This window comes from Corvus hawaiiensis, chromosome 1, assembly GCF_020740725.1.
Source record: "Corvus hawaiiensis isolate bCorHaw1 chromosome 1, bCorHaw1.pri.cur, whole genome shotgun sequence".
In the NCBI taxonomy this organism is placed as follows: Eukaryota; Metazoa; Chordata; class Aves; order Passeriformes; family Corvidae; genus Corvus; species Corvus hawaiiensis.
Genome location: NC_063213.1, coordinates 41,705,204 through 41,718,819, shown reverse-complemented (window position 1 = coordinate 41,718,819; position 13,616 = coordinate 41,705,204). Strand labels below are relative to the sequence as shown.

The 13,616-nt window shown below is 37.6% G+C and overlaps 1 protein-coding gene across 2 annotated transcripts in view; it reads left to right on the top strand.

Annotated features, from left to right (window-relative positions):
• The window catches only part of LOC125325209 (ubiquitin-conjugating enzyme E2 E2), a 204,393-nt gene extending 190,992 nt beyond the window's left edge, over positions 1–13,401 (top strand). For both annotated transcript variants that reach the window (XM_048302066.1, XM_048302057.1), the window contains exon 6: positions 12,620–13,401. In XM_048302066.1, coding sequence (XP_048158023.1) covers positions 12,620–12,717 — 98 coding nt within the window. In that variant the 3' untranslated portion in view covers positions 12,718–13,401. The remainder of the gene's footprint in view (positions 1–12,619) is intronic.
• Positions 13,402–13,616: the final 215 nt, after the last annotated feature.

Below are 13,616 nucleotides of genomic sequence, written 5' to 3'. Positions count from 1 at the left end.
CACACAGTAATACACAGAAGAGGAAATTCCCTCCTAGCCACAGCTGACAATCAGATTATGTGCTGAAGCATGAGCAGTACAGCCTTTGCAGTGGTAGCTCAGGTGGTGCATGGCTATTAAGTTTTCTAATTCATTTTTGAGGTTCCTAAATCACCTTCTAGTATTCCTACACTGTGTTTTTTGTGTGTGCTTACCAATTTGGTGTATGAAGCATCTCCCTTTTAACTTTTGCTAAATGTGTTGGGGTTTTGTTTGTGTTCCTTTCTTACTATGGAAAAGATAAGACCACTTTTTTTTTTTTTTTTTTTTTTAAATCTTCTTTACCAAATTACCTTTCACATTTTATTTTGTAGTTTTATTCCATCTCAAAGGAATCACCTTAGATTTCAACCATTCCTTAGATGGAAAGGTTTTACCATGCTGTTAATGATTTCTTGTCCTTTTCAATAGTGTTTCTACTCCTAATTTGTTTTTGCTTAAGGAGATGTGAGAAAAATTGAACTTCAGACATAATAATACCCAACCATCAGTTTATTAAATGGCATCTGATTAAATCAGAGATTGACTAAAATCCAAATCAGTAAAGAGGCTTTGTACATCTGTGACAAGAAATAAATGTAAAGGGATGTAACTGGCACTCATAAGAAAAAGGAGTCTTGTCACAACACTTAACTGTTCCTCATTTTTATTATTCCTCAAAAAGTGTTTCTAGAACATATAAAATACAGTCATCACAAAATGGAAGTAAAGCTGGAAAAAATATACACTTGACTTTTGGGGTTGGTTTTTTTTGCATGAAACTTATAAAAGCTCTATGATAAATATACATACCGGGCTTTTAGAAGTTTGTTGATTTCTGCTCCAGAAACACAGAGTTTCTTTAAGCTTAGGCTCAACCATCATTAAATTAAAAGTACTTGAGAAAATGCATGAGTGATGGATGCTACAGATACAAAAGGTTACAATTCATTTTCTTTCCAATAAATGTTTAATTTAAAATACTACCAGTGGAGCTTTCCTATGCCCATAACCTCAGAGAGAAGACAGGTAATTTTAGTGCATACACATAATAAATCTTTGTGTGAACTGAGACCAAAATAAGTCATCAACATTAAATGTTTAACAATGTAAAGTATTTAAATAAAACTCTTAGTTATTTCTCATATATAATATATAGATTTCTAGCTTAATTTGAATGAGTTCCAAGATAGAAAGTAAACGGTCTTTTAAAATACGCTCTAATATTTTACAGTCATTAAATGTATTTTCTTTGTTTCATGCAGGTTTTGTCTGCCAATACAGACATGTCTTTAATTGCATTAGAATTTTATATATATATATATATATATAAATAATTATTTTTTTCCTTGTAATGAAATAGATGCATCACTTCCAGGCTTAACCCATTCTACTGGATATATTTTTCTCACTAATAGGACTGTATATATTTGAAGGAAAAATAAATAAAACTAGAAAATAAAAAAAAAATAGACATTACGTGAATTTTCTAATCTCAGAATAATTCAATCTAATATTCATTATTCCCAGTTAGTACAAATAGCTCAAATCTCAGATGGAGTAAACTGGCATCAATCCTGCTGAGCTTTGTACTCCAGATTTTTCATTTAGACTTTGTTCCATTTTACTAAGTGGGGGTTTGTTTTGTGTGTTTGTTGTTTTTCTTTTTCCCTGTGTACCTTTTTTAACATGAAGGCAAGAACAGATTTTCAAATTTCTTGCCATACGTTTCTAACTGCCTAAGAACCATCCTCAGGACCCTAATTAGCACAATTATTTTTAAGACTGATTCTTCCTGTTCTTAAAATACAATTATTTTTGTTTCACCATAGAAATCCCACTGCTCCACATTCTTTAAGCTCCTGAAAAGAAGCCTGCTACATTTGGCCAAGAGATTCCCAATAAGAATGTAGAGTCAGTCCTGAAAAGTGAAATTTATAACCCTGGATATGTGAGCTATTAAATCATTTAGTCTCTCACTTCCTTGAGTAAGATTTCAGAAATTAGTATTCCTGAGTCACTCAGATTCTACCTTCAGAGATGATTTACACCTCTGCAAGACATGTCTCTCCTATTTTGCATGGCTAATTTTCTACATTATTCAGCAGGGGAGGAGGAAACAGTTGTTTGTTTTTTACAGTTTTGCAGATCTATCAAAGGCAACAAATAAAACAAATTATATGCAGTGTGTGTTTCAGAATCCCTATTTTCACAGCAAATTAAGTTCAGGTGCATTACATGGAGTCATAGACAGCTACTTAAATACCAAAATATATGGTGCAGTTGTCCCAAATTTAAGAATGGGCTGTACTGTAAGATTTCACATTCATGTGGGATACAGAAATAGAGCTTTGATTAGGAAATTGTAGAATTTTCTATCTGTACAAGGCTTTAAAAAAGGCCCTTCTATGTGTGGAGTGGAGCATTGCAACTCCAAGATGAATTAGATTTCAGAAAATTCTCAAGGGCTGGAATCCTCATTGCTTGGGTTTTTATAGTATTGATTAGGTAAAGTGGCTGTATAAAGTGGCATGAAAGTAGAACTTACTGTAAGACATAATATTATATTAGCAAAAGGAATTCCTTCATGACCTTCCATGTCTTTTCATCTCTACCTTGTATAGCTTGTTTCTACAGCTCAGTCTTGGGACTTTTTATGCCAATGCCTGAAATCATTTTGCAAACTGATTATCATTTAGTCAGGCATGCCAGTGGAGTCAATGTGACCCCTCAGGCAGGAAAGATAAGATTTCCAAATAAAGTTATTTTAACTGTTACTAAATATGAAATTATTGCTGTAAAATATCACAAATTCAATCTTTTTTCAGCATTGCCATGTAACTTCATTGCAACTAATCCAGGAGCAAAACTTGCCTACATGATGAGTACTAATTATTTGTTTAACCTGTTTTTTTCTTTCAGTCCTGTTAGAGCCTGGTCATAATTAGGCATAATTATATTCATGTTCTGAAGTTTATCTAGAAGTGGATAGTCCAGTTGGTTGCTAAAATGGGGTTGTTTTCTCACTCACCTGCTGATTCCTCAGTCACTGCCTGTATAGGGAATGGAGAGGCCTGACTGTTTTTTGTGTTACTGAGTAACAGTAAGAGGTGTGTTCATGCAAGGCACACCTAAGTTCCTATTCCTGTTCCAATGGATGTTCAACTTGCCAAGGGATTTCAGGCCCTGGGCTATGAAAGAGTTTTATTTAGTAGGCCTTTAGAAGGGATAAAATTCTTCACTAACCCCACCTTTTGTAAATAAAGGCCTCTTGTATTCTTTTGACATTTTTATGGGATTCTTAATAGCAGTTTTGGATTTAAATTTGACAAATTAATAATGAGATTTGGATTAAATTTGACAAATTAATAATGAGATTTAATAGGACAAGAAGGGGAAAATCAGATTAAACCAAAAGAAGCAGCATTCATAACATATGTAAGCTTTTCTATTTTCTAAAGATGAATTGCAATAAAGGTAAAAAGGGATAGATTCATGAGCAGGATTCAGATGACTCCTACATCTTACCTGAAAGGGGTATGTTTAAGTTGAAGATTTTTGATATTGCTCACATTTAAACACTCTTCTAAGAGTGACGATGGCTTTAGGACTCATTTTTCTCTCAGTGTCTAAAAGACCAGACCATGCAGTAACACCTCCTCCCCTCCCTGTCCTCTGAGAATCCACAGGGTAAGTGGGTCCCATAGGACCTCCTGGTTTTCTTGCAGAGCAATCTACCTTTGGTACACGTGATTATAGGATGTCTAAGGCCGCACAAAGCATGGTCACACAGAAGAGCCTTACCCACCGTTGCTTAGGTGTTAAACTCTTTGTTCAGGATGTGTAAGACCCATAGGTCAATCCTTTGCCTGGAGGAGGTGATTAGGTGGAAATAAGGAGGGACAAATCCAGAAGAAAATTGGTTCCATTATCTTTAGATGGAAGAAATGCCAAACACATGAGCATTCCTACAGAATAGCTATCCCTCCCTTAGCAAGTTTTCAGACACACAAAAAAAAATCACATCCATGGTGCTTTTCTGAAAATACAGTTATGACCCTATGAATAAAAGCCAGCTTAGTTATGAGTCTCAGCATTTTGTTTGTTTGACAGCATGTTGAGGTCCGAGGGCTGTGGTTTTCTTATTATCCACTCACAGCCGTCTTCCACAAGGTAAATGCATATTGCTGTAACTTCTTCAAATTTTATCAAACCACATGCCATGTAATGTCTTTCAAATTAAGTTCTACAGTTACTAACACCTTTTTATTAATTTTTTTCTAATAACAACGACTGCTTCTCAATTGAGTTTGTTACTATGAACAGATACATTGCTAATGTGTCTGTGCTTTTAATATTGAGACGCATCCAAGCATCAAAGTGAAGTGTGTTATTTCGGAATTTTAATTGTTCCAGCATACTGGCACTTCTAATAGGTGCATGTTCTTCCTTAATTAAAGACAACTCTTCAAGATCAGTACACTGTGCCTCGCTGATCTGTGATTGCCTCAGCTAACTCCCAGTCAGCCAGTGAAGTTTATAGAAATCCTGCTAAAAACTGAAGACTGAAAAAAAAAATCTTTCTCTTTAAACAAGAATGATTTCCCTTGGCAAGATACAGAGATGAATCACTGCCAACACTTTCCTTTAAGAGCTGCGTTAATAAAATTGGGCCAGATAATACTCCTTATTTCTGAAACATCTTTTTCTTAGGCAGCCTCATATTTCACACAGGTCTGTGGTAGGTAGCCTGACAGCAATCAAACACAAGTCTAGAGAGAGGAATGAATTTCTCCCTCCATGCTTACAAAATGGATATTTTAGTAAATGGATGTTTCCTAAACTAGATTTGCAGAGCTCTTTTATTTTTGAAGATAGGTATCATTTTTTTCTCCAGAGAACAATTTGGACATCAAGTAATCAAGTCCAAACTGTGTATGCCTTAATGTTTGTGTAACTGCAATTACTGTGCAAACTTAACAGTCAAATGTGTTTCTGACAGTTCTACAGAGCTCAAAATTTAGAGTCAAGTCATGGATAGCAGTCTTTTTGTGATATACATCTGTACAGCCACATTTATGAAAGTATCCAGATACCTTGCAGTTTTTAGCCTGGGTGATGGAAAAGCTTTAGTCCAGCTTCACAGATGGGAAGCTAAGGCACCACTGTAAGACCACTTGACTTTCTTCCTATATACATTAAAATGTTTCTATTGAATGTTGAGGAGGGACCAGACATACCTGCAAAACTAGTTCCTGAAATGAGAAGCTGACTTATGTCATATTGTATGGTTTCTACTGTGAACTATAATTTCTAAAATTAATATAGCTTCACTGACTTTTTTCCTAGTAGACATTTCATCTTTCTAGAATTTGCTCCTTTCTCCTCTAGTGACAACCATTTTTCTTTACTGAAACAATTAATTTTATTTGCTCTCCTTTTTTACTACAGTATTTATTGATCACTTTACTATTCTTCTGTATGGCTTTCAAAGAGCCTCGCAGATGGTTAAATACATTCTGTGTGGATAGTTGAAACTGTGATTTTGTGAAAGTCAGGAATAAATTGTAGTTCAGCTTGTAGGCTGTGTAAAGCAATTCAGAGCCCTGCTACCACCCTTTGTTCTGCCTTGAATCACGCTGTTGTTCCAGTTCGTGCGCGTGTGTTGATCAGGCTCCCGACCGCGAGCTTGTTTTATTGCCGCACAAACAGGGATTAGTGCTGCCGCACTCCTTTTCACTCGTGCCCTGGGTTTGAGCACTCTTTTCAAAGGTGAAAGGTTAGTAGAGTAATTCAGTGTGCCACTTCACCTGTCTCTGCTTCCAAAGAATTACTCAGTCTGTGCATTATTATTAATGATAGAAAAAGAGAGCAACACTGCTGCTCTATGATCACTATGATGCATTTCACATATCTCATTTTCTATATCAAGACTCGCAGTATCCTTTACATGGTCTTCTAGGAGTTCACTGAGTTTGAAACAGGTGATATGTGGCTAACTATGAAAACTTCCCGAGGCAAAGTGACACTATAAATAAAATTACTCACAAACAATTCATCTTCTCTTAATCCCTTCCTCTTGGAGTACTAAATTGTTCCATGACATATGTGGTATAGCATGTCTCACACTGCCTTTGCAGTTTGCACTGGCTGGTCTTTTTATAACGCCAACCTGGATACCACTGAAAACAACATAAGAAAGTATAATTATATATTAAATAATTTTTAAATTAAGTTAAGGGTGGTTTTGGTGTGAATCAAGCTGTCAGCATTTGCTGTTAAGAAAACTGGTGTTTCAGTAAAGTGTTAGTTTCTGCTGTTGCCCCAATCCTAATTTTTTTGTTTGTTTGTTTACCTTTTGGGACGTAAAGGTTGGTACAATATTAAAAGCTACAAAAATTGGATTCAAAAATCTTGGCTTTCACGGCAAGCTAGTATGGAAATATATTCTGTCCTGCACTGCTATTTGCAATGAAACCACCAAACAAACTGTAGTCACTGGAGATATAAATTTTTGTTCTGGGGAGGTTTGATTTTGGGGTAACCAGTCCTGCCTGTACTGCTGTATAAAGATGACTCCAAGGCAGGTATCCTGTAGATGTCATACAGAGCACATTAACTTTTCCATAAAAAAAAAGCTCAAGCACTCCACATTTTTTAATTGAAAAACAAACACAGTATATCTGGAAAGAGAGGCTGTCCTAAAAGAAACAAACAAAAAAAAGTAGTGTTACCTAAACCAAAAACTCTTCTAAATGTGTAACTGAAGTTAAAATAACTAGAAAAGTACTTATTTGTTTCTTATCGCACATCCTGTCCAAAGAATAGGAAACATTTAATTTTTGCTGACTGATGTTTTAGTACAGGTAGTTCTGTAGAGCCTCTCAATGGGATGCTCTCACAGCTATGAGCAGGGAGTTGTTTAGTTCAGGAGAAGGACTGACCTTTCAACTTACATCTAACCTTTGGAAATTCTTCCACTTTAATTCTGCTCTTTAGCTGGAGCCCAACTCTTTACAACCTGATACAGAGCTGAATCTAAACCTCGACCAAGAAAAAAGTCCATTCTAAATATTTGGCTGAAGAAACTGTGAGATTTTTATAGGGCTGTGGGTTTTTTAGGTTTTAAGGTACTCCAGAAGTCTTTCTGAGAACCTGCTTGTGGTGGTGTAATAACTGGCTCCATCAGCTGTTCTCTATTAAAACTGCAAAATACTGCAATGGAAATATAATTCTGCTTTATATATGCTCATATAAAATATATAAAATGCATACAAACACCCCTAATGTACGTTTTAAGTCTAAATGTGTGTCTCTTTAACCATGTTGGCATTACCAATTGGAATTTCATTGCATATTGTGTGGTTGATGGGGAAGGCACATTGAAATCAAGCTGTTAAACACACCATCTCCATTTTTTATTTCACTAGAGTATGTTTGCTGTATTTTTAAAAGAGCATTGCAAAGCCCAGGAGATGAATTCTGCTCTGAAATTGCTATTTGCTGACATAGAAATAGCTGTAAAAATACAAGCCGAGAAAAATACAGTGTAGCAATATATTTTCATTTATTTGGGGGGAAAGTAGTTTTAAAGAAGAATTATAGTCTGTCTTCTGAATGATAAAGCAGTTTAACTGGCATTAAACACAGCTGAAATTTTGTAATGACCAAACCTCAGCTCATCCAAATCCCCAATAGCATTAACTCCTTAGAATTGAACTGTAAATTTGATTAGCCTTACAACAGACATGAGACACAAATGTTCTTCCTTATACAGTCATATTAAGTGGCTGCAAAAGAAGATGACAAGGTATTGTAGAGCAGTGCATCCAACCTTTTTAAGCTAGGGACAAGCTCCAGCTCACCCAGCTTTCAAAACCACATACATACAGGGCAATTTCATGAATTCTGATATAACATGAGGATTACATATGGTGAGGTGAGGAGGGATTTAGCAGCTGCAGTCTTCCAATAAATCATCCTAAAGATTTTTTTCATAGTCCAGTTCTTTTGATTGACATTTTCCTTGTAAACTACATTGCTGAACCATAGCTCCTGTCCTTGCCTGTATAATATGGTGCCTTTTTTATATTTTTTCGTCGCTCGTGCACTGTCCTCTAACATGAGATTTGATGCTGTAATTCCTGGTGTGTTAATATTTTGCATTGCATTAATCAGAGTATGGGATAAAAAATTTCCTTTACATAAATTAAAGGTTATAGAGACATCCTAGGGCAGGTTTTTAGAAGTTCAGAGTCTGAGATTGGAAGGAACAGTAAACTACAAGGCCTTAAAGATTTCCAGGTCCACAGAGTTGCAGAAGCTCCTCTGGTGAGCTGAGGGTGTGTGCCAGGACAGGACTTCCCGTGCTCCCTACATGTGGCTATCACAGGCAGTGCCACCTGCAAACCTGCTCCCGGGGTCCAGTGCTGCTGAGTGCCACACAGGATCACGGGTCACCTTGCCTCATCCTGGCTGGCACAGCCACCAGCACCCCAAAGGCTTGGAAGCCCATTCCAGCCCACAGGACAGGGAAGGAGTTGTGCACAGAGGGTGCCATCCCAACTCTCAAGCCAGCCACTATGGTTCTGGTGATCCAAGAGTACATTTCTCCTGCCAGGACACAAGTTGCATAGATATGCTGTTTTTATTAATTTATTGTGGGTTTATTTTCATTTCTTTCACTAGGTTCGATAACACATTTCTGGCATAGCTTTATACTCTTATCCCCTGGTTATTGTTGTCATTTGGACACAGTCCCGTTTAGTCAATTTGTGAAATGCAGCCTGATTCATTGATGAATCATGCTACTTCTTTAAGGAAAAAAAAAAAAGGGGAGAGCACTACAGTAGTTTACTAATTACAGAAACAATAAAACCACAGGTATATACAAATGGAAAATAAGAAACAGTTTTCTGGTAGTGAGAAATGGAAACAAGGGGAAAATGTTATGAATTTTGGGATCTGGTTTTTCTTCTCATCTCTTAATTAGATAGTTTATGCAGTGGTTGTTTTATAAATACATATTTGGCCTTACTAATGGATATTTCACAATACCCCTTAAACAGTGCAGCCCAGCTGAGCACCAGGGGGTGCTCAGCCATGGGCTACATAGCTTAGGGGGGTAAATGGGGACCATTATTTCTTCCTCATACTTGGTATTTTGTAGGATTTCTTCCTCATACTTGATATTTGGTAGGACTTGGCTACTATAGAAAAGGCTTGTGCATGTTGGGAGTTAAATCTTTTAATTGTTTTAATTAAGATGCTTCAATTTATCTTGTAATCTCAGTGTTATGGCCCGTCACGGCGAATTACACAGCAGTGGTGACTCATGACTCATGAAGTGTTGAGATGTGTCTCCTAGGGCCTGCTGGCTGGCTGGAGCTGCCCACACAGATGCAGGGAGAGCCCGATGGCATTTCTGGAGCTCGCACACTGTCCTTACATCCCATGGCACAAATGTGGCGTGCTGCTTCAAACTGGCCAGTGTGCCCCTGGTTGGGTGGCTCTGGTCTGAAGTTTAAATGGCCCTCATTGCCAGCTGTCCTGGCTTCTCAAACAAAGCAGTTGTGCCTCCTGAAGGCTTCACAGCAACTGCTAAAATAAGCCAGTTCTTCAAACACCTACTGAAGTGTCCTTTTTGAAGTCCTCATAAATATCTATGTATAACACACTTCCAGACCCTCTGACAGAGATGTGAAATAGCTGAGCCTTGCTGTCAGTAACTATTTTTCTATTCCTTCAGTTTGCAGTCTCAAATGAGCAAGTGGCTTTCTCAAACTGTGGGTTTGGTTTTTTATTCAATATTGTTATAACCAATAAAACATACAGCCAAATTGAAAAAAATCAATGTAATTTCTCTAATTACTGATAGTACCTTTTAGTAGCCTTTGCTTGGCAGCTGGCTGTGGGTGCAGCTGGTCCTGCTCATGCTACAGCAAGCAAGGACCTCTCTTTGCTTCCACAGTCCTGCTTCATACAGGCAGGCACCTGCGGAGGGAGGCACTGGCTTGGGGGAAGCACCTGAGATGACTGATAGTTGATTCTTAGATCACTCAGCAGGAATTTACACACCTACAACAAAAGCTTTGTAGACCTCAGACATCTTACAGGCCATCACCTCCACTCTTTCAACTGCCAAACAAAACACTGCAGAGACAAAGGCTTGAACATGTGGATAAATAAACAGCCCAGTTCTCTGCATTACTGGGCTTCAACAGATTTCCTCACCTTCTTACCAAGAACTCTTCTCACTCATTGTCTCACCCCAAAGGAAAGGAGACACCCTCCCATTCTAGGAGGAGGTGGGGGGAAGAGCCTGTACCTTCCAAAGCCTTGTAAAGATGTATGCTGTTGAAGTATTTTCTTGCTTCTGAAAGGAGATATAGATGGAACCCCACGCTAGGAAACCAAATTTTCTAATTATCATGCAGGATTGGGGATGATGATGTGATCCTCAGTATCCTTGTAGTTTATCAAGGAAGTTAATTTACAGCTCTCAATGTGAAAGACATGCTTTCACAGAAACATTCATCCTGCACTTTCAGATTTGAACTAGATAAACCTTTACTACAGCACATCACTGTTCACTGACTCATACAAGGTTTTATAAAGATCTCAGAGGCATCACTTTAAATACACACTAAACCTCAGTAAGAACTTGCCGCATTCCAGATGGTAATGCCGTGATATTCTTGCAACCCTTCCCAGCCAGATGCCTCAGAGGCCGAACCCCACCTTCCCAAACAAGCATGAAAACCAGGATATGCTTCAAATTTTGCTTCAAAGATTCCTTTCAAGTTCAACCCTTAGTCTCCATTTCTCCAGGAGTCTGTGGGAGTGTTTCTTTGCACAGGGGCATTGTGTCCGAGGAGGGTGTGGGAATTTGCAGCAGTGCTCTCGGGCTCATCCCCAAGCTACCATTACACTATGACAAGGTTTCCCTGTTGGTATGTAGGGAAATCTTTTGTGAAGAGAAATGTTGCCCTTTCCCATTGCCCAGGTTCCCCATTTACCCTGCAGTGCTTCTCAAATCTCATTCCAGCCACGAATAACTTCTTGCTACTTAAGTTGCCTGTAGATTGTTAGCCTCCTATTTGCACAGGACAAAATCCCTCAGGTAATCCTCTACACAGTTTTTCTCCTTGGCTGAGGAGTTAAAGGGGATATACTTTCTAGTCTACAACTTCTAAAATCTATCTTAGACCAGATATGCTTCTTTTACACTCATGCATGTAAAAATAATCAAGTCCAGGCCTCAGTGACCTCCTCTGGATATATCAAGATATTAAAGGTAAGCACATGCAGTTAAGTGTTTGCAGGACTGAGACTATAGGGACATAGTACACTACAGTCACAGTGGTAACTTGTGTTACTAATTTAGAAGGTGCAAACTTAACATTCAAATCACAGGCTCTTCCTGAAAATGCAGGTTTTGCATGGAAAGCAAAAGAATTTCTTTCATGAGATATTACTCACTATTATTCGCTGAGGTTGGCAGTCAGCCACTCGATGTTTTGGCTAAGCCAATGTACTTCCCCTATCATAAACTCTTACCATCAAAAACCAAACAAAAAAGCCCAGATTTAATCTGCTTGACAGAAGGCCTGACATCTTGTCCTGAGAATTCCAGTGGTTAATAGTGCAAGCACCATCCTCAGATTACAACTGTACCGGCAAAGCTGATGTTCATATTGTTCAATGGCACCATCTTCAGACAAATAAAAGATGATCATTACCTGGCTTTCACAAGAAGTCGTATTCATCTGTCCTAAGTCGGGGAAAAGTGTGGGATCCGTGCCTCTGGACTTGTATGGTACAATCTCAGAAAGTTGCAGCAGAAATATCAAGAGTATGGGTTTCCCTCAAAAGAGGGAAAAACTCTTTACATTTTGTCTGCTTAAAGTGAGAATAGGAAAATGTTGTCTGAAAGAGAAAAATGTTGATGAAATACAGTCACTTATGGGAATGTCTTGTCTTGGATTGTTTTTCTCAGGGGACTGATTGGTTTGGATTAATTATTTGTGAAGTAATTCATAGATCCAGGTCATATCATGCAGCATTCTGGCCATATGAATGCTCAGAAAGATCCCATAAATTAAATAACAATTCCCAAAATTTGCAATTAACTTCTGTTGCATTCAAAATAGTACTTACTGCCCTAATTCCTTATATTTCTTTATGCTTTGAAACTAAAAGTATTTAAATAAAAACCAAAAACCAACATTGGACCTGATAATAGAATTAGATCTCATCCTCTTCTTAGGTGAGAATATATATACTTGTGGGAGTCTAATACCATAAATAAATTACATCACCTGAAGGTGAATTTTAGCTCAAAATAAAATTATTGGACCATTTTTTTGTGATGTAGAACTTTGGAAAATTGTTTCAGTTATATCTTTACCATGCATGTATAGCTAACTACTATCCATTTCCCCCTGCTCTTCTTCCATCCATGCTTTGAAAGCAAGGCTCTTATATGTAGGCACCTTGTTGCATTTAGACCTAAGAGAACTGAAGGAATGTGGATCTGAAAATAGCTTTTTTCATCCTCCCAAGGCTGACGCGTGTTTCACGGTTTGTGTTTCCTTTTCAGCTGACCCCCTGGTTGGAAGCATTGCCACTCAGTACATGACTAACAGAGCAGAGCACGACAGAATGGCCAGACAGTGGACCAAGAGATACGCCACATAGGAGCCTCCTCTAGGATTTGCTGGACCTGTGCAAGCACATTCACTAAGTGCATCAATAGCCCTTCCCTTCATTCTTATTTTTTATTAAATTTTGAACCATTTTGTGACAAAAGGTTGTCCTTACTTCTTTTTGTTTGTTTGTTTTATTTTTATTTTTATTTGTTCTGGGTTTTTTTGTTCTGTTAACTTGAAAGTTGTTTCCCTCAAATGTAGACAGGGAATTTTGGTTATCAGTGCAAAGAATGTTGGATCTGTAATAGTATAGAGCTTTATCACAAAGCTTTGTATTAATGTGTGGGGTTGGTTTTTTTTTTCTTTCATGTGGTTTTGGGGAAAACAAACAAATTCAGAATTATATCTCGTTTCTACTTAAATGTAGTGTTTAGGGTTATTTTTTTGTACTGAAGTCTTTAATGGTGGGTGCATGCTACTGGGAACAAGTTTTGTATAAAAGCTTAAAATCAAGAATCACTGTGCATTACTAAGACTGTGTTTATCACTAGCCTTCTGTTTCCCACACAAAAGGCTATTGCATTGAACAAATTAATATGTATTTTGATTTACTTAAAAAACAAAAAAAAGTGCTTGTAAATTTCTTAGGGACCTGCCACTTTTGACTGTGGATCAGTTGATGTACACTTGTATTATTAAAGCACTCAATAAAACACTGTGGCTGATAAATGCACTTCTTGCAAGACGGTGCTTTTGCATTTTTGCAGCATAGGCTGCTTAGTCCTCACATAATACAACTGCAGGTTAAAAAACTATTTTTAGACCTGAACTATTCACTTCTCATCAATGCATTCCTTAACTTAGAATTCTTCATTGTGTCTGTCTTCAAATACAAACATCTTCCAAATTTCAAGGCCTTTCTTTCACCTGTCTGTGCACAGCCTTGCT